The 18,859-nt window shown below is 50.2% G+C and overlaps 1 protein-coding gene across 11 annotated transcripts in view; it reads right to left on the bottom strand.

Moving 5' to 3' along the window:
• Window positions 1-18,859, bottom strand: part of Mcf2l (mcf.2 transforming sequence-like) — a 146,697-nt gene that overhangs the window by 38,752 nt on the left and 89,086 nt on the right. For all 11 annotated transcript variants that reach the window (NM_001371043.1, NM_178076.4, NM_001371049.1 and 8 more), the window contains 2 exons: window positions 18,504-18,587; window positions 8,658-8,772 (listed from right to left, as the gene is read on the bottom strand). In NM_001371043.1, the coding sequence (NP_001357972.1) occupies window positions 8,658-8,772; window positions 18,504-18,587 (199 nt within the window). The remainder of the gene's footprint in view (window positions 1-8,657; window positions 8,773-18,503; window positions 18,588-18,859) is intronic.

The following is an 18,859-nucleotide window of genomic DNA, read 5'->3' as shown; positions in this document are numbered from 1 at the left end:
CAACTGCGATCCTAATCCAAAGTCCACATTCTGCCAATGAGCAGCATGGTCAGGCCTGTCACCGTGATACCCGACTCTGGGTACCAACTTCTCTCTTAGTGTTTTATTGGTGTGAAGAGACACCATGACCACAGCAACTCTTATAAAGGAAAACTCTTATAATTGGGGCTGGCTTACAGTTTCAGAGGTTTAGTCTATTGTCAGCATCACAGGTACCAGTCCCTAAATATTATCCTTGTGTTATTGTGCTATTCAAATGCTGATTTCTCTGCCCTCTATCTTGTTTCAATCTGGACACAGCATTGTAACGCTTAAGTCAAGAATCTCCTGTTTCAAGTTTATGTAAACAATGCTCACCATTTATTATCTGCCTTGTCAACAAATCTGATTAGCCAATGCCTGGGCTAGAAGAGAGACTAGGGTGGGACATGTGCCAGCCAGGGGAAGGAGAGAGAAAGAAGAGTAACAGATTGAGTCACAAGGAGGGAAGAGAGCAGACATCATGAGAGTTCAGTTAGAGCATGGAAAGCTCTAAATGCAAGTATTATGGGGTTTTAACTGGGAGGTAGCCAGATTAGCTAAGAGGGTTAAAATATATCATTTGACTGCCTAGGTATTGCAGTAAAGCCTTAAGCTAGTCTTGATCTCTCTGTATCACTATTGGGGAATTCGCTAGGATAAAGAAAAGCAGCTACCATATTAATTTATAGCATACATATGCATTAAAATCAACATTTAGAGGTATATTTATGGATGGTCTACCCACTGTAGCTAGTTGATGGCTTGGCAGTTGAGCCTGGCCAGGCACCTGTATCCTCATTCCCTCTGCCCAGCAGCTCACAGTTGGGTACAGAGAACTCCTGGGGCAAGAGGTTCCATCACGATTCCAGCCAGCTGGGACCAGGCCCCACTTTCTGGGTGAGGACCTTTTGACTTTCTGTGTGGCTATGGGCCAGGTGTGGGACTAACAATGCCACAGTCCTTGGCCAAGGCTTCATGGTGACTCTGTGAAGGTGGGGCTCTATCTTGTTAAGCACCGAAAAGTTTTTTTTTTTTCCCCCATTGTCACAGAGCCCAGATGGTTGGACCTACCACACTTGGTCACTAGGACACAATGGCTGCCTCCTAGGGTCACACTCACTGAGGAAATCTTGGAATGAAGCAGCCTCACTTTCCTTACCATCACTGGCACCCTCCAGCCTCAGAAAGCCACAGCCCTATCCTGTGTCCTTCGACATGGGCTCAGGCAGTCCCTCCTCCTGTTGCCAACATTTCCCTCCTTCCCTCACATGCCAGGGAGCAGGAGCACTAATGTATAGGATGAGAAGGCTCAGCTGAAGGTGGACCCATCCTCACAGTGTCTCTTGCAAGCCAGGCACTGGATATGGCCTCAGGAGGATGGCGGTGGTCTCCTCGGGCTCCTGAAGGGAGTTGCCCTGGGCCTTGAAAGACAGCTATGGCTGTCTAAAGGTGAAGAACTGGAGGAGGCAGCATATGGGGGCCTCAGATAGAGACCTGCCCCCCACTGTGGTCCTCAGCCCTAAAACATGCAAGGTAGGCTTCCGAGGTGGGCATGCTAGCTAAATTTGAGGGTTACTTTATCAAAAAAAGGCCCAGAAGTCTCACAAAAGCTGTTTCAGGAGTGTGGAATTTGCTGAAACCTTCTTTGAGGCCATTGTTTTGAAGGCCCGAGGTCTGTCAACACCACAGAAAGAGCAGTCATAGAGTGACAGGCACAGAGCCAGGGTCTGTCCTGCAACAGACATAAATGCCCAGCTGGGTCATAATTCCGCAAAGACCTAGCTCAGCAGGATCTTCTCATTGGACCCAGTAGGGGCATCAGGAGGCCCTACTCCATCTCACATTGGTTTGGGGCAGCAGAGGTCAAATACCCCAAGCCCTGTGACATCAGTGAGAAAGGCCCTACAAGAACTCATGCTATGTCCTCTGGGCATGGCGTGGTTGCTTCCCTCTTTAAATCAGAACACCTGTGAGTACTCACAAGCTCAGACCTACTATCCCCTCATAGAAGGAGTGGGTGGGGGGAGTCACTGGACTCCACCTGAGATTCTAGGCACCCCGCTCCTACCCGCCTCCCTGCACATAATCCTGTCTGGCTCTACATGGTTTGGGGTTGCCTTTACTGTGGTGCAGCTGTTCGGGGGTAACCCATGAACATGTAAGAAACCCAGACAATGCATGACTTTGAAAAGACGGACTTGGATGGACCTTTCTTGGCTTGTCATCGACATCATCTGCCCAGGAGAAGTTAGCCCTTATAGTTCTCATCAGTAGGTGCATCATGGGTAACAGTAAACACTCAAGGGCCAGCAGCAAGAGTGAGCGGGTGTTGGGGCTGGGGTACAGCAACCAGCACTAAGAACCCACGACCTGAATCCATGAACACTGGCATCCCAGTGGTTGGTAGAGGGCTGGTCAAGGCGACATGTTCCCCTGTGGTGCCTGGATGAAGGGAACAGGCATGTGAGATCAGCAGAGGGGGTGGGGGCCTGGAGAGAGGCAGCTGGAGTGAGCTGACCAGAGGCCCAGGGGTCTCAGGATAGGTTCACCACAGATGGAACCTCTCTTGCCAGTGGGACATGTCCCCTTGATTGTGTAATGTCTCGTCCTACCCAAGTGTCACTGTCTTAGTGACACTGGTATTTAAAAGCAGGTGTTGGAATACAGTGTACAAGATTTACAAAGGAGTTATAAGGATGGAAGGGGTGGGGGAGGGGGAGTAAGTGAAACCAGGCCAGACAGAGGAGCCATGGGGCTCACAGTAAACCTGACTTGACAATGGTTTGACTAATGGCGCCCTCGTGTGGTCAGTATGAAGCTGCACATTCAGGAGGGCACTGGAGGTGGGTCATTAACTACCCTCTGGGCTCCTCCTACCAGGTGCCCAGGCCTCACAGCTGACTGCCCAGAGAGCATAAAGGGACAGTTTGTGAGGGCCCAGTAAGTGCACAAGGGCAGCGCCAGGACAATAAGGCCATATTCCCGAGGTTACCCATCTTCCCTAGGCTGCCTGGTTGGCTCCTGTGGGTTCAGATTTTGTTTGTTTGTTTGTTTGTTTGTTTGTTTTAGCATTGGCTGAGGATGCCTGGAGTCAGCCAGCAGACTCACAGTTTTATTAGACTTTCCTGAAACACATGGGACCTGGTCCTTCTGGGCAGGAACAGGGATGGGGTCACAGAACAGGGTGGGCTCCTCCCACCTGTGCATAGTATTACTTATGCCTGGCTCTGGGCCGGTGTCCCCAGCCCCAAGGCTCCCTGGGGCACAGGTGCATGCTATGCGCTGGTGGAGGGCAGAGGGACTCAAACACTCAATGATCAAAGTACTCCTGGCTCTGGAGGACAGGGAGACTGATGGAACCCACAGGTCAGCAGCAGCCACTGGGCACAACCAGCCCCTCTCTGAACATTGGAGAAGAATCAGAGCCTCTGATGTCAAAAATGGTGTGAATATACCCAACTCACAGCCATCTTGGCTCAGGAGCCTCTGCCCTCACTTTCCCTGGTCTCTCTGTCAAAAGCTCCTGTGAGCTCTGTCAAATCAATCTGTGCTCAGAAAGAACTCATCACACCTCACAAAGAAATTGTTGCATGTGCACATGCGTGTGTGTGTGTGTGTGTGTGTGTGTGTGTGTAGTGGGGGAGTTGCCACTCACTGTCTCCATTGTGGCTTCAGGGCACTTGTTAGTGTCCTCCCTGAGGGCTGCCCAAGGCTGCCAAGATCTTTCTCCTCAGGCACCCCTTCTACTTTGGATTAACAAGTAGTATTCTGACACACTGGCTCCCTCTCAGCCACTGTCAACTCCCTGAATAGCAGCTAATGGCACTGTGTGACAGGGTGGAGGAAGGGCCTGGGGAAGGCCACCAAGAGCCACTATTTGTGCCTCCCCGAGTTACCGCATGGTACAATGGCACAGACTCTAGCAGGGTGATGGCAGCTCTTCTTCCTCTTGAACAAAAGACCAGGACAGTCACTGCCCTTGCCTCTGAACGCCAGGCATGTGCTGGTTACATGACACGTGTCACAGACTGCAGCTGCCCAGTGTGGCAGCCCCTAGCCATGTGTGAGCAGAAACAACTACTTTGTTTTCTTCCATTTTAACTTTAAGCGGCCACACGTGGTCAGTGACTATCACACTGGATGGCAGTTACAGAGGAAGATAACTAATGAGTGATGGAGAGGAAGTGGCCTCTGGTGGGGTTAGGAGAATGCGACTCAGAAGAACAGGGCGGGACCGCATGTGAAGGTCCCTGCAGAGAGTCTTCAAGAGCAGAAGTCGCAGGGACTCCTGGGAGCTTCAGAGGCTTTCAGCGCTCAAAGCACTGGACTTCACAAATGAAACGCTGCTGTGGGAAGCCGAGGTCTCGAGCAGTCTGTGAGAGCCAGGGACGAGATGGCAGGCTTGTCCACGTGAGTGTCCTCTGCAGTCCTCTTGTCCTGATCCAAAGCTGGCCGTGGGGGCTGAGCTCCCCTTGGAAGCCACACACGGTGACCATCCAGGTAAGCATTGTCACAGACAACAGCAGGGACAGCAGGAGGATGTCCTGGATCATTTTTTATCAACTTGACACGCGCTAGACTCCTCTGGGATCAGGAACTCTCAGTTGAGAAAATGCCTCACTGAGACAGGATCAGGCTGCAGGCAAGCCGATGAGGTACTTTCTTAATTAGTGATTGATGAAGGAGGGTCCAGCCCTCCTTGTGGGTGGTCCCATCCCCAGGGCTGATGGTCCTGGGTCCGATAAGAAAGCAGGCTGAGGAAGCCGCAGGAACAAGCCTGTAAGCAGCACCCCTTCACGGCCTCAGCATCAGCTCCCGCCTCTGGGTTCCTGTTCTGGTTTCCTTCAATGACTGCACAGTGCTGTGAAAGGGTGAGCCAAAGCCCTTTCCTCCCCAAGTTGCTTTTGGTCATGTTCTTTCATGATAGATAGCAAAAGTCACCCCAAGTCAGACAGAGGAGCAGACTCTGGGTACATGAGACTCAAGGAGACTGTCACCAACAGGGACGAAACATGAAGGCATTGATTACTATTAATCAAGTAACTGCCCTTCATGGCAGCAGGGCCCCAACCAAGAAAGCATGGGCCCCCAAGTCCGCCTGCTGACAGGCAGGTACACTTGGCCCATCTACACTGCGGAGAAAGCAGTAAACAAGGCCAATGTGAAGGACACCCCTAAAGCGCGGCTGGGCGAAAGGCGAGCTGAGACTCAGGGTCACACTGCCCACCACACGTGGGATCTTGAGGTTAACCAACCCTCATCTGTGGTTCCCGGTGAGGAGGAAGCAGAGGCAGAGATTGGGCATTTAACACCAGCGTGGCAGTGGCTTAGCACACGCATGGTTGCACACACGCCCTCTCTCCCAGAACACTCACACTCCATGGAAACTTCCATCTGAATGCATGGCACATCTGGCTGCTTTGGGGACTGTGTGAATGGCCAGTCAAATAGGGAGAGTCAAACAGGTATTCTAGAAGACAGCATCTACGCTCTCTGAGTTCTGCCTCTGTATCCCACTTCCAATGGTCCTCACAAGCCACGAGTCATCTCAGTGAGCATGTGCCTCTGCATACGTGTGTGTGTGTGTGTGTGTGTGTGTGTGTGTGTGTGTGTGTGTGTCTGTGTCTGTGTGTCTGTGTGTCTGTGTGTCTGTGTGCGTGCATCTGTCTTGTTCATTTTGCCTGCACATTTCAGTGCTAGTGTGTGGTGTGTGCATCTGTACATGTGTGAGCCATGCAGGCACCTCTTAGGTAGGAGCAGGAGTCCCTGTTAGCCTGTGTGAATGGGAAGAGCTTTGTAAATGCAGAGTCAATGTGCTGCACGGGAGGATGGCCTGGGATCTTATGGCTACTCCCAGTCCTCCAACTGAACAGGGCCTCCAGCTGATTTATTTATGATCTGCTGAGGAGCAAATCTGTCTGCACTTTGCTTTGAATTAATGCTGGACCAGTGTGTATTAGCAACGTAATCTAGGTCATGTGGGGAGGATGTATAGCAAGCAGCTTGGGGGCCTGCTGACAGGGCAAGGGAAGGCTGCCTCTCTGTGGTCAGTGGTCAGCATGCTCAAAAGCACAGGCACCTGGGACCTCCACTAGCCCTTTCCCACCCAGGTCCTGTGTACCCTTGCCACAGGATACTGGCTCCACAGAAGTACCTAAAAACCATGGCTGCAGAACTCCAAGGAGCCAGTGGCAGCTATAGCGGAGAACCCACGCTGTGGCCACCAGAGATGGGTCTTTTTTCTGATCCAACTGTTTTCAGGGATGGGGGGTCTGGTATGAATTTCTCCTTCTCTTCAATATTCATTTATTCTCCCCTGCCCCAGGGGTTTCCTGTGTAAACCGGCAGATCTCAAACTTGTGGTCCTCCTGCCTCAGCCTCCTGAGTGCTGAGTTGGCAGTAGGAACTGCGCCTGGCTCCCTTGAGTGTTCTTAAAACTCACAACTTAACCTGATTTGCTTTGCTTCCTCGTGTGGTAGAATGTGTACATGCATAAACATGTAAATGCAAGCATGTAAACATGGATGTGAATATGTATGTAATGTGTATATGGGATGAGCACACATGCATGAACAGGTGTGTACAAGAATGCATATGTAAAACACGTTGGAAACACACAGGGATGTGCTCGCATGTGAGAGTGTGCATGTGTGGAGCACAGATGTGAACCCACACATAGATGTGAGCACGTATGAGTTCATTTGTGAGTATGAGCATGGATACATGCATAAGTGCACGGGTTAAGTGTGCGTGTTAGCCTGTATGTGTGTACATGTGTGACTGTGAGAATACATGAGTGTGTGTGTGCATGTACACACGCACATGGGTGAGCGTGCATGTCTGAAGGAGGCCTTTGGTGGGCTTACTAGGACGTGGAGGTGTCTAGGGTAGTGTGGAGCTTACCTTGGCTAGTACGGGGTGGGTGAGGCTGGCTCCAGAACTACGAGAGGGGCCTGTGGGTGAGCGCAGAATGACTGACACTCGGAGGTGCCCTGCAGGCTCCGCAGCATCTCCCATGGAGATTTGCTAGCACTAGCTCAGCCTTGAGAAAGAAATGAACCGTGGCGGTAAGGATGAAGAGTCTGCTGTCTGCTCCATCTTCTTCTCCGTTGGGCCAGCAGCACACCCTCTCACTTAGGGTTTCTACTACTGGCACGCTTCCCATCTCTGTCAGTCAACTGCCTCTGTGGTCTTCTGGGTAAGCTAACTGGTGGTTATCTCTGTGTGCCCTCCATTTCTCTCCTATATCCTGTCAAGTGTGCTCCAATCACTCAAAGTGCCCTCAGCAGAGTCCTAACATGCTGGGACAGGACAGAGGGGCAGGACAGCTGAAAGTCACAGAAGGGACAGGAAAGGGGTGGGCTATTCATGGTAGTAGGCACAGCACAGTATTGACCTAGAAACCCATGAACCATATACCCATTAATCATATACCTGCAGGCCTAGTGGTCTGTCCCATGTTCTACAGGGCCAGCCTGGGCTCACCTCTACTTCCTGACTCAATCCTACATCCCTTGTACAGTAGGTCTTCATCGTCTTCTGGGCACACACAGGTACTCTGCTTTAACTCTTTCCCTGGTCTATCCATCAGCCCTACTGCCCACCCTCACCCACTCCTAGCCAGGCCTTTTGGGCATCAGTCTTAGAGCACCACCTCTCCTTGGATGTCTCAGTGAGTCTCAGATAAAATATGACCACTTCTCCAGCCTCCCCCTCAGCTCTCTGACAGACTGAAGACAAGCAGCTCTCTAGGAACCCTCCAGTTCTTCAGTATCAGCCTGAGACTGCTGAGACACTCAGCCTCATGACCCAAACAGTCACCAAGTTCTGGGCCTCTCCAACAGGAGGCAGCCATTATTGGACTAGCTAGATTACAACATGTAAACCAATCGAACGAGTCTTCCTTTAATATATATTCATGGGTTCTGCTCTTCCAGGGAATCGTGACTAATTCAAACACCAAGGACACAGAAGTGACTGTAGCTACTTCTGCCCTCTTGGTTTCCAGCAGCCACCTCAGGGGACGTCCTTGGAACTGATGACCAGATTAGAATGGTAGCCAGGCTCTTGGATAAACTGAGTCTCAGCTGCAAAGTGGCTTCTTCCATAGCCATGACCACGTGGCACCTCTCCCAGGTCTGGAAAGACTCATTCACCTTGAATCTTTGAGTCTAGACTGGACAATGACTAGTGACATTTTTTTGTTTGTTTTGTTTTTGTTTTTTTGTTTGTTTTTTTTGAGACAGGGTTTCTTTGTGTAGCCCTGACTGTCCTGGAACTCACTCTGCAGACCAGGCTAGCCTTGAACTCAGAAATCTGCCTGCTTCTGCCTCCCAAGTGCTGGGATTAAAGGTGTGCACCACCACTGCTCGGCAACTAGTGACATTTTAAAAGAGAAAAGTGACTATATTTCATTTTCTTGAAACAGGTCTCACTAGTAGCTCATGCTGGACTTGAACTTGGGATTAAGTGCTGGGTCTCCTGCAGTGCCAAGTAGTCCGTGGGAGCCTAGGCCCTGTAACAGTGGACTCTGAGCTGTGACTCTGTTACCGGATGAAGCTCCACCCTGACCCAGGACCCTGGGTCAATCAAGCAGAAAATACCACAAGAGCAGCTCTGGCTTCAGTAGCCCCTACCTGGGGATGCTGGTGAGATAGGTCATGACATTCTGGAACTCCTTGTCCGGGATCTCGCTGAAGGCTGGGTAGTCAGGGAAGGTGATGACTGGGCTTCCGTCCTGTCCCCGCCCACCTGAGGAGGAAAGGGGGCAGATAGTCAGCAGAGCCTCTGCACCCTAGCTGTCTTCAACAGAGCCACAGGGACTTCTTGGACACTGGGTGTTTCAACTAACTCTCATCAAAGAAGCTTATCTTTGTGGCAAACGGGGACCATCACAGAAAACCACAGCTGCACACATGCAGAGATGAAAGGATTGTGGGAGCCAAACCCTTAGTGGATTCTTTTACATCACACTTCCTGCATCCATGGCTCAGGGAACATCATGGAAGTGGGGGTGGAAGGATTTTAAGAGCTAGGGAACTAGGAATTCAGCTGTGAAACAGTTTTTCCTAGAAATGGCTGTATAAACATGACCAGAACAACAGCAATACCAATGGGCATGCTAACATGAGGGAGGGGAGATTTCTTGGGGTCTCAGCCCCAGACAAAGAACCACAGGTCAGTAACGGCTGCCGGGAGAAGGAGAGTTGGCCTCCCCCAGGAATGAGCCCCTTACTGGTCGCCCAGCGCAGGGCTGCCAGCCTTGAAACCATAGCACACAGCCAACAGAAACGGACTCAGCAGGTTCTCTTTATGTAAGTGTGTGTACATACACACATATGTGACAAATATAATCAAATGGAAGAGGTTATCAACTTGAGACCAGAAAAGAACCACAGGTCCGTGGGGGTGGGAGAACACTAGAGAGGAAATGGCAGGGTACAAGTGATCTGAAGGGAATGAGAAAAATGGTGGGGAGCTGGGGGTGGGGGGAGACAGAGATAGAGATAGGAGTGAGGAGGAGATGGCTGAAAAGCCAAAGAAAACAACGTGCTATCAACCTAACTAAAACTACACATCGTACACATCTGTGTGTACATTTACAATTTAAATGAACTCTTCCCATCTGGCAGACAATGCTCCCCACGAGAGCCACAGATTTAACAAAACACCAACACTAGGCATGAAAAGCTCCCTTTTGCAGGCATCCAAAGGCCCACTGAAGGGCATCCTGGGCTACAGTGAGGACCAGGTTGTCTCCTGTGACTTCAGCAGCGACTCCCACTCCTCCACCTTTGATGCTGGGGCTGACAACTTTGTAAAGCTCATTTTCTGTTATGATGATGAATATGGCTACAGCAACAGAGTGGTAGATCTCATGGCCTACATGGCCTCCAAGGAGTAAGAAACCCTGGCCCACCCACCCCAGCAAGGACACGGAGAAGGTGAGAGAGGCCCTCAGTTGCTGAGGGGTCCCTGAGCATCTCCCTCACAATTTCCATTCCGACGCCCATAAAAACAGGAGGGGCTAGGCAGCCCTCTCTACTCTCTTGCATACCATCAATAAAGTTTGCTGCACCAACAAAAAGAAAGAAAGAGAGAGAGAAAGAAAGAGAGAGAGAAAGAGAAAGAAGAAAGGAGAAAAGCTCTTTTTTGAGCTGTTGGTCAGGGTTGTCCAAGAGACTCCCAAAACACTGTAAGCCATTGCTGTTGCTGTTGGCTGCCCCCTAGGTGAAAGGTAAGTTCCTATTATGGGGACACCATGCTCTTTAGACACAGGAGCCCAGGGGACTTGAGCTGGAAATGACCTGAGCTTCTCCCTGAAGACTAGCATTCATGGTACCAGAAGGAGTAATGTAAATTTCTAAGGGGAGTTCCACCCAGATGAGATCCTATGAACCATAACGGTCCAACATGGCACCATACATAAACTTAGGGGTGCAGTAGTGGCATGCACTCCTGGGGTGACCAGCAGCTCTCTAATTGGACTTAGGCTCATTTAACAAGAGGAAAACAGTGCTGATATTGAAAAACTAGTCAACAACCTAGGGTTAGTAAAGTCATGGACCTTGGAGAAGAACATTAAACTACTATTTACTAAACAAGTGCAATTCCTAAAAACATTCTAAATATCCTTAGACCAGTAGAGTTCTCACCCTTCATCAAAGAAACATCTCTTTGCAACAGACAGAGAGAATTACAGAAGGCCAAATTGAGCAAAATGCAGAGAGCAGAGATAGTGTGGAGCCCAGTCCCAACTGACACACCTACAACACAACTCCTTACTCAAGGCCAGGCGTCACTGCCAAAGGGGGAGGAAAGATGGTAATCCCAGAAAAACAGGGATTTCTTTGTGATACCGTGTCTCCTAGAAATGTCAAAAAGACTACACTCATGAAGACTCATCAACATGGCTGCTTAAGCAAGGCCTGAACAGTGATGACACCAAGGACACACTAACGTGAAGGGGGGAGAGCACGGAGCCTCAACCTTAGACAGGGAACTAGGGGCTGCTGAGAGCTGGAGAAACGGTCTTCTCCAGGACAGCGCCCTCACCTGACTATCTAGTACCAAGTAGTCACCCTTGAGATCATATACATACATATATACATACATACATACATACATGTAACATTAGACAGACTGAGAGGTTGCATTTACATATTTAGGAACACACACACACGTATATCTGTAACAACAGCTCAAGAAAAAGAGGCCATGAATTTGAAAGAGACCTAGGAAATCTGAAGGAGGGAAGTGCATGGGAAGGGGCAGGGGAAAGGGGAGGGGGATAGTGGTGGAATTATATTATATAAAAAACTATTATAAAGACATAAAATTTCACAAAAGGATGAAGGTATCAGAAGGTATCCCTCTGAATCTGAATATTCATTTAAAAACATCAGGGGAGGTCAAAACCACTGTCTCCTGCGTGAGATATGTTTCGACCGGAGCTCTGCCATTAAATTGAAATCACTGTCTCCTGCATGAGATATGTTTCGACCCGGAGCTCTGCCATTAAACTACCTCATGTTTTTACATCAAGGTGGTCTGTTTGTTCATGATTCTTGGGTGCACACCTAATCGGGAGTTGAGTGGCGGTTTCCCCACTAGTTTCTTTCATTTGGAGGCCCCAGCGAGATCTGTGTGACATTCAGGAACCCCAAAAGACCCCTTGGAGGTATGTTTGTTTGTGTGTGTCTTACATGTTGTCTGTTGTCTAAGTGTGGTGGATTTGTGTCTGGGTTTTGCAGTTCTGAGATTGTGGGTTTGAGTCCCACCTTGTGTCTTGGTTTTACGGTTCTGAGATCATGGGTTCGAGTCCCACCTCGTGCCTCGGTTCTGAGATTGTGGGTTCGAGTCCCACCTCATGCCTTGGTTTTACAGTTCTGAGATCATGGGTTCAAGCCCCACCTCGTGCCTTGGTTTTACGGTTCTGAGATCATGGGTTCAAGCCCCACCTCGTGCCTTGGTTTTATGGTTCTGAGACCATGGGTTCAAGCCCCACCTCGTGCCTTGGTTTTACGGTTCTGAGATTGTGGGTTTGAGTCCCACCTCGTATTCTGTATTCTGGCACCTGCCACTGTGGGCTGTAAGGACCCAGTAGCCGCGGGAGGGAGATGTCCAGAGGCCCCACAAGCTGCGGCCCCTAGAAGACGATCCAAGGGTGAGGGACAGTCAGAAAGGTCTGACTGTCATCTGGCAGAGTGATGAACGGGCAAGAAAAGAAAGAGGGGCGAGGCCCACACGGTTCCTGTGCCGGCCCCGCCTGGCTCCCTAGAGCAGCTGCAATGTCTGCCGCAGCTGGGGAGGGGCTGACTAGAGTTGCTGCCTCTGCCACCTTTTCCCTCCCTCCCCCGAGTGTCTGGCCCCTTGTGGGGGGGGGGCTGCTGGTTCTTCCCGCTCCCAGGAGCCCTTGCTATGAGCCGACCTCCCCCACCCCTGACCCCAGGCCCCACTTCCACACTATAGGAGTGGCCAGCCAAGAGCACCGTGAGTTCCCTGGCTGCTTCTCATTCCTCTTTCCCCTACATCCCACCTGCCCGTCTTCAGGTTTTGACCAGAGTGTCTCTTGTTAACAGAAAAAGTGCTTTCACCTTGAGATATCAGTGGCCCAGTACAGCCAGCTGTGAGAGCTGCCTTCCCTTTCCCTGCCCCACGTGTTTTCTCTTCTAGGGCAGCCCACCCTAAGCTGCTAACCAGCGAGGGAGACATCTGCCCACTTAAAACTTCTGTCCCAGGTAAGGAGCACCTACGAGCCTAATCACCAGGCTCTGACAAATGGGCATAGAGGTCTAGAAAAAGGTGAGCTTAGACTGTAAGGAAGAGAGCAAAGCTTCAGCAGACTCAGGAGAGACAGATGACAGTGAAAATAGAGATGAAAGAGATTAGAGAGGTCCGAGATGAGAGAGATACCCTGAATGAGAAATATTTAGAGTGGAACCAGTAAGAAAGAGGCAGAGAAGGCATATTACGAGAGAAGAGAGAGAAGAGAGGAAGAGAGAGAGAGAGAGAGAGAGAGAGAGAGAGAGAGAGAGAGAGAGAGAGAGAGAGAGAGAGGCGAGAGGCAGAAGAAAGAGAAGACAAGAGGGGTCGTAGACAAGAGAGAAATTTGACTAGAAACTTGGCCACAGTGATAGGAGAGAAAGAAAAAGACAAGACCTAGACAGGAAATCTGGGCAACAGAAGACCAAGCCTCAGCTAAAAAGGCTCAGCTGTGTCAGATTGAAGTTACTTATTTGGGATACACCCTTCGAGGTGGGAAACAGTGGCTAAAGAAAGCCAGAAAAAAAGACTGTAACTCAGATCCCCACCCCAACTACACCAAGGCAAGTAAGAAAATTCTTGGGCACCACTGGTTTCTGCAGGCTCTGGATACCTGGGTTGGCGACTTTAGCTGCCCGTTGTACCCCCTAACCAAGGAAGGGGAAGTGTTTGTGTGGACCCCAGATCACCAGAAAGCCTTTAAAGAAATGAAAAAGGCCCTACTGATGGCCAGCTTTTGCCTGACCTAACCAAGTCTTTCACTCTTTATGTGAAAGAGAGATCAGGGGTGTCCAGAAGAGTCCCTACTAAGACTTTGGGACTTTAAAAAAGGCCAGTGGCTTACCTATCCAAGAAGTTAGACCCTGTTGCCAGTGGGTGATTTTCTTGCCTGAAAGCTATTGCTGCCATAGCTCTGCATGTCAAGGATGCTGATAAGCTCACTCTGGGACAGCAAATAACTGTAGTGGCACCCCACACTCTTGAAAGCATTATCCGAAAGCCCCCTGACTGATGGATGATGACCAATGCTCCTGTGACACATTATCAGAGCTTTTTTGTTGACTGAACGAGTGACCTTCGCTCCCCCTGCTGTCCTCAAGCTACCCTACTGCCTGAGACTTCACCTACTCATCACTGCGCTGACATTCTGGCAGAAGAAACTGGTACTCGAAATGATCTGAAGGAGCAGATCAGCCTTGGCCTGAGAGTTCGAGCTGGTACACAGATGGCAGTAGCCTTGCAGTTGAAGGACTGAGACGGCCAATGTGATAGCCAAGAAGATCCTAGAAGAAATCTTCCCAAGGTAATGGACCTGCCTTTGTTGCCCAGGTAAATCAGGGACTGGCCAAGATATTAGAGATTGGTTAGAAGTTACATTGTGCATACAGGCTACAAAGCTTAGGACAGGTAAAAAAATGAATAGAATTTTAAAAGAGACCTTGACAAAACTAACCAAAGAGACTGGTGCAGACTTGGTGCTCCTTCCCCTTGCCCTATTTAGAACTGAGAATACTCCTTCTTGATTCAGTCTTACTCTTTTTAAGATCCTTTATGGGGCTCCCATGTCCATCACTGTCTTAAATGATGTGTTTAAACCTACATGTTGTAATAATAATCTGTATGCTAAGTTAAAAGGCTTGCAGGTGGTGCAGAAAAAAGTCTGGTCACAAATGGCTACAGTGAACGAGCTGGGTACCCCAAAAGACATCTCCCCAGTTCCAGCCAGAGATCTGATCTACGTACACCTACATCATGCCCAGACCCTCAAGCCTCACTAGAAGGGTCCCTGCCTAGTTCTGTTTACTATACCTTCTTATTTTTTTTTTGTTCTTATAAAAAAAGAGTATGATTTCTATTCTCCACATAGAGATATAGACTTCTCAAATTCTAAGATTAGAATTACTTAGTAGAAGAAGAGGGGAATGAAAGGAAATAAAACTTGAGACCTGTGATTCATGTAATTTATGTCAAATAGCCCAAAGAGTTGTTTGTGAGCTTTGAAACCTGGGGCTGAGAACATAGCAGAACAGGCCAGGACATGCCCAGGAATGTCGTTAAGACATTCCTGAGGCTGCTTAGCCATAAAGATAAAGAGAATGACATGCTGGACTGGCCCGGCGCCTCCCTATCTCCCGCCCTTCTGACCTAAGTTAAATGTTAACAGTCTGCTGATGTTTAAACGGACCAATCATGTGAAACCTCGATAATTCCTCCCCCAGCCCCACCCCTTTTCTATAAAAACCCCTAGCTTCCAAGCCTCGTGGTCAAAACCACTGTCTCCTGTGTGAGATACATTTTGACCTGGAGCTCCGCCATTAAACTACCTCATGTTTTTACATCAAAAAAACAAAAACAAAAACAAAAAAAACCATCAGGGGACCCAAAATTGATATAAAGCCTTTGTGAGTACAAAACACACTGATTTAATAGTCTCACAGGTATTGTTAGGGCTTTTGTCTCTTTGGTGTGTTAAAACAAAACACCATCAGCTTGTAGATTATAAACAAGAGAAGTTCCTTTTCGAAGCTTTGTGGGATGGAAGTCTTGGGTCAGGGCATCAGCAGCCTCAGTACTTGGTGCAAGGTTGTCCCTGCTTGATACATCATTATATCATGGAGCGGGTCTCCTGACACCACCTCACCAGGGGTTGGGCCTCAACATGTGGATGTGGGGGGGACACACACATTCAAGACAAAGCAGCTCCCGGGTATCTGAGATACCACATGGCTGTGGACCCCTGAAGAGCTATCCAGAAGCTGGTGGGTGTGGCTGCCTCTCAGCTTCCAGCAGTTGTGCTGGTCACTGCCATCTGATGTTCTCTGGTCACTTGGAGCTCCCAGGCAGCTGCCCACTTCAGCTTCTCTCCAGGGTGATTCTCAGGAGCAGAGACTGCCCTAGGCTGACTGTGGAGTCAGGAGCAGGTGATGCCCTGAAGGTCTGCGGCGCCTGCCCCTCGAACTCAGCCATTCAGTGGAGAGGGTGTTTTAGGTCCCCGGGACATTCCACAGGGTATGGGGTAGCCTCATTTTGGAGAGAACTTCAGACCAGCTGTAATTTTGCCATTAAAGCTGCCATGGGGGACACAGGGCTGCAAACACTGGCAAATGGAGGCACCAGCTGAGGGGAAGGCCATGAGGCCCGTGGGGACCCAGAATCTATGGGTCAGTGACGTGGCTGCCCTGCCAAGTACAGCGGGCAGTGTGAGAGCCCATTGGCCTTCCGTCTCTGCATTCAGCCGGGGTTGGAGGAGCAGTCCTGCCCAGACTAGGGGGTGCTGGGTGTTAGGTGAATGTCTCTGATTAGTGCATTTTCATCTCAACAGTGCTTGCTGAGTGTCGTGAGGAATGGCCACATCATGGGGTCAAGGGAAAGGCCCAGTTGGTAAGAATGTGGATTTGTGGCTAAGAACGAGTACTCTGCCAACCCAAGTTCCATCTATAGCAGAGGAGAGAGTAGAGTGTGCAATCCTCGTCATTCAGGCCTGAGCGCTTAACTGACAGTGCTTTATCTTACTGTATTCGTAAAACCCCAACTGTGCAGTAGACTGGAGGGCAGGTCAGAGTTGGCTGAAAGTGTGAAGCTGTGCCTTCCAGAGGATGGAAATGGACAGGCAAAGAGAACAGGGGTTGTCCAAGGAAGGTCCTTAGGTAAGGCACCAGGGTGTCCGAGTAACTGTGGTGTGAGAACAAGAGGATGGAGATGCCTGCTGAAATGTCTCAGGCATGTCTCCATGAACAGTGACACAAACACAGATGGTTCGTAGAATAGTGCTAGACATTCAAGTTTCACACATTTGAACATTTCATAGCAGGTGCTCACACACTTGGGCACAAAGAACACCTCCATTTATCACAGCTCACAGCTGCCCAGCTTGGCTCTGCAGGCCCTCAAGTCTCAGAGGCCGAGGGCTGTCTGTGGGCTGTGTCTCACATGAGTTGGCACCTCTTTCAGGCCTCTGGGGTTACAGAGCAGTACAGCTCTTCCTGGTTCTGCTGGACACCAGCAGGAGCTGCTGTCAACTCCTAGGCCCAACATGCTCACCCTCACCCCCCACCTCTGCACACCTCTGCAGTTGGACAGAGAATCTCGAACTCCCAGGCAGGGGAAGCAAGTCTCTGCAGCCTCAGCAGATGAGGCCAAAGTTTAGCCAGAGACCTTAGTTGATGGAGACCTGACCTTCACTTCATCTACTAAGTAGCTGGGAGCTCCCAGACTGATGTTAGACTGTGGAGAGGTGAACATGCAATGGGGCTCCCGGAATCTTACTCTTAAGTTCCCTAGGCCCCCATAGAGGGACATATGGGCAGCTCATATTTAAGGTCAAGGCCAGGGACCCAAGGCTGGGGCATCCATGTATCTAAGCCTGGAGTCTTGCTGGGTGACAGGTGGGGAGAAGTTGAGAAGGGGAGGCAGACACCGTGGCCCTTTCACAAGCTTTCTCTGGACTTGCCCTTCCAGGGTGATTCTACTATCCTCTCAGAGTCCTTTCCCAATGCAACGACTGCCTCACCAGCAGAACATCTCAAGAGGTTCCACTTTCCTGCTAACCTCATATGGCTAGGCTCTTCCTAAGTCAGTGATATACTCCCTACAGACTATTTCAACCCTTCTCCTGTCTAACATCTCAAAGTTCCCTGGAATCTAAGTGACAGGAGCAAGTTGTATCTTGACCATAGTCCTGGCCAATGAAGCCCAGGGAAGACCCCAGGGGGTGGGATGCTCCTGGAGTCACAGATATGGATCAAGTTTTTCCCTATGGGGCTAAGTGATAGGGGTGTTTCAGGCTGACCTGAGATCTGGAACAAGGCTCACATGTGGCCTTTTCCTGAATTGATCTTGACAAATAGACACGTCTAGGTTCAGCACGTAGTGTCGTCACAAGGCTGGACACACACCACCCGTGGCAAGGTGGGACAGCTGTGACCCTCGGCCTTCAGCTTGGTCAGGCTCGAGGCCATTGCTTCTGAGGCAGAGCTTGACAAGTGGCAAGAACGGTACCAAGCGAGGTGCCAGGTGAGATACCCCATAGCCGTGATCACAGGAGGCACCGACATCAGTGGGACTGGCACCCACCCACCCATGGAAGGGCCAATTTCCCAGAATCCTAGGTCAGGAGCACCCAGCTCACCCATCTCCAGATCCTGACAGGCCCACAGTAGCCCGAGTGCCATGACTGGGATTTGAGCATCTCTTAAGTCTTCCTGTGCTAGAGTTTAATCTGGGAGGTTCTGCGAGGCAGAACTAATCTAACTGTGGCACACAGAGGGAGGCCGTGGGGAAATGATTAGGGCTAATCATCAGGCAGGTGGCCCTTGATTGAGTCCTAGTGGCTTTATAAAGAGAGACTTGAGGACACAGACACACCAACATGTTTGCACACACTCATGTGTACCCTGCTTTTCACTGTAGGGATAACTTGCACGGCCTTGGATTTTGCCAGCAAGAAGATCACCCTCAGATGCATTCCTTGGCCTTGGACCTTCACAGCTGTGAGCTAAATAAGTCTCTTTTCTCAACAATGCACCTGATCTGGGACACTGCAGTGTGGACAACGGAACAGAACTCAGGGTGCTGACATGATCCTGCCACCTCCTCCCCATGGTCAGGTACATTGCAAAGGGCAGCGAAGCCCTGATGCAGAGCATGCAGAGCGGGGTGTAGCCCCATGACTGGCCACACCCTGGCTGTACCCCTCACCCCTGGCTTCCGGAACTCACCAGACAGGTAAGCAAAGCGCTTCTTCAGCTGCTCCTGGATGTCAGCGGCACAGAGCGGGACGATGTCCTGGTGCATGATTTCATCTGCAGGGAGAGCAGACACACTGTCACTGGGAGGGACCCTGGCCTCACACCCGCCAGGGCTCTGGGAACAGCCCTCGGGAGCCTCAGGGACAAGCTACAAACACCTAGGGAGCTGTGGTCACGTGGCTGGAAAAAAAGGGCATTTCAGTTTCCAACCAGCAGAGCAAGCCTTTGTTTCTCACAGCACAGATGCTGAGTGATCAGCCATCAATTTTTAAAATGTGTATAAGAGCCAGAGAAGGGAAGAGGGAAGAGGGAAGAAGGGGAGTATG

Source organism: Mus musculus, chromosome 8 (assembly GCF_000001635.26).
Source record: "Mus musculus strain C57BL/6J chromosome 8, GRCm38.p6 C57BL/6J".
Lineage (NCBI taxonomy): Eukaryota > Metazoa > Chordata > Mammalia > Rodentia > Muridae > Mus > Mus musculus.
This window is presented reverse-complemented; position numbering and strand designations above follow the sequence as displayed.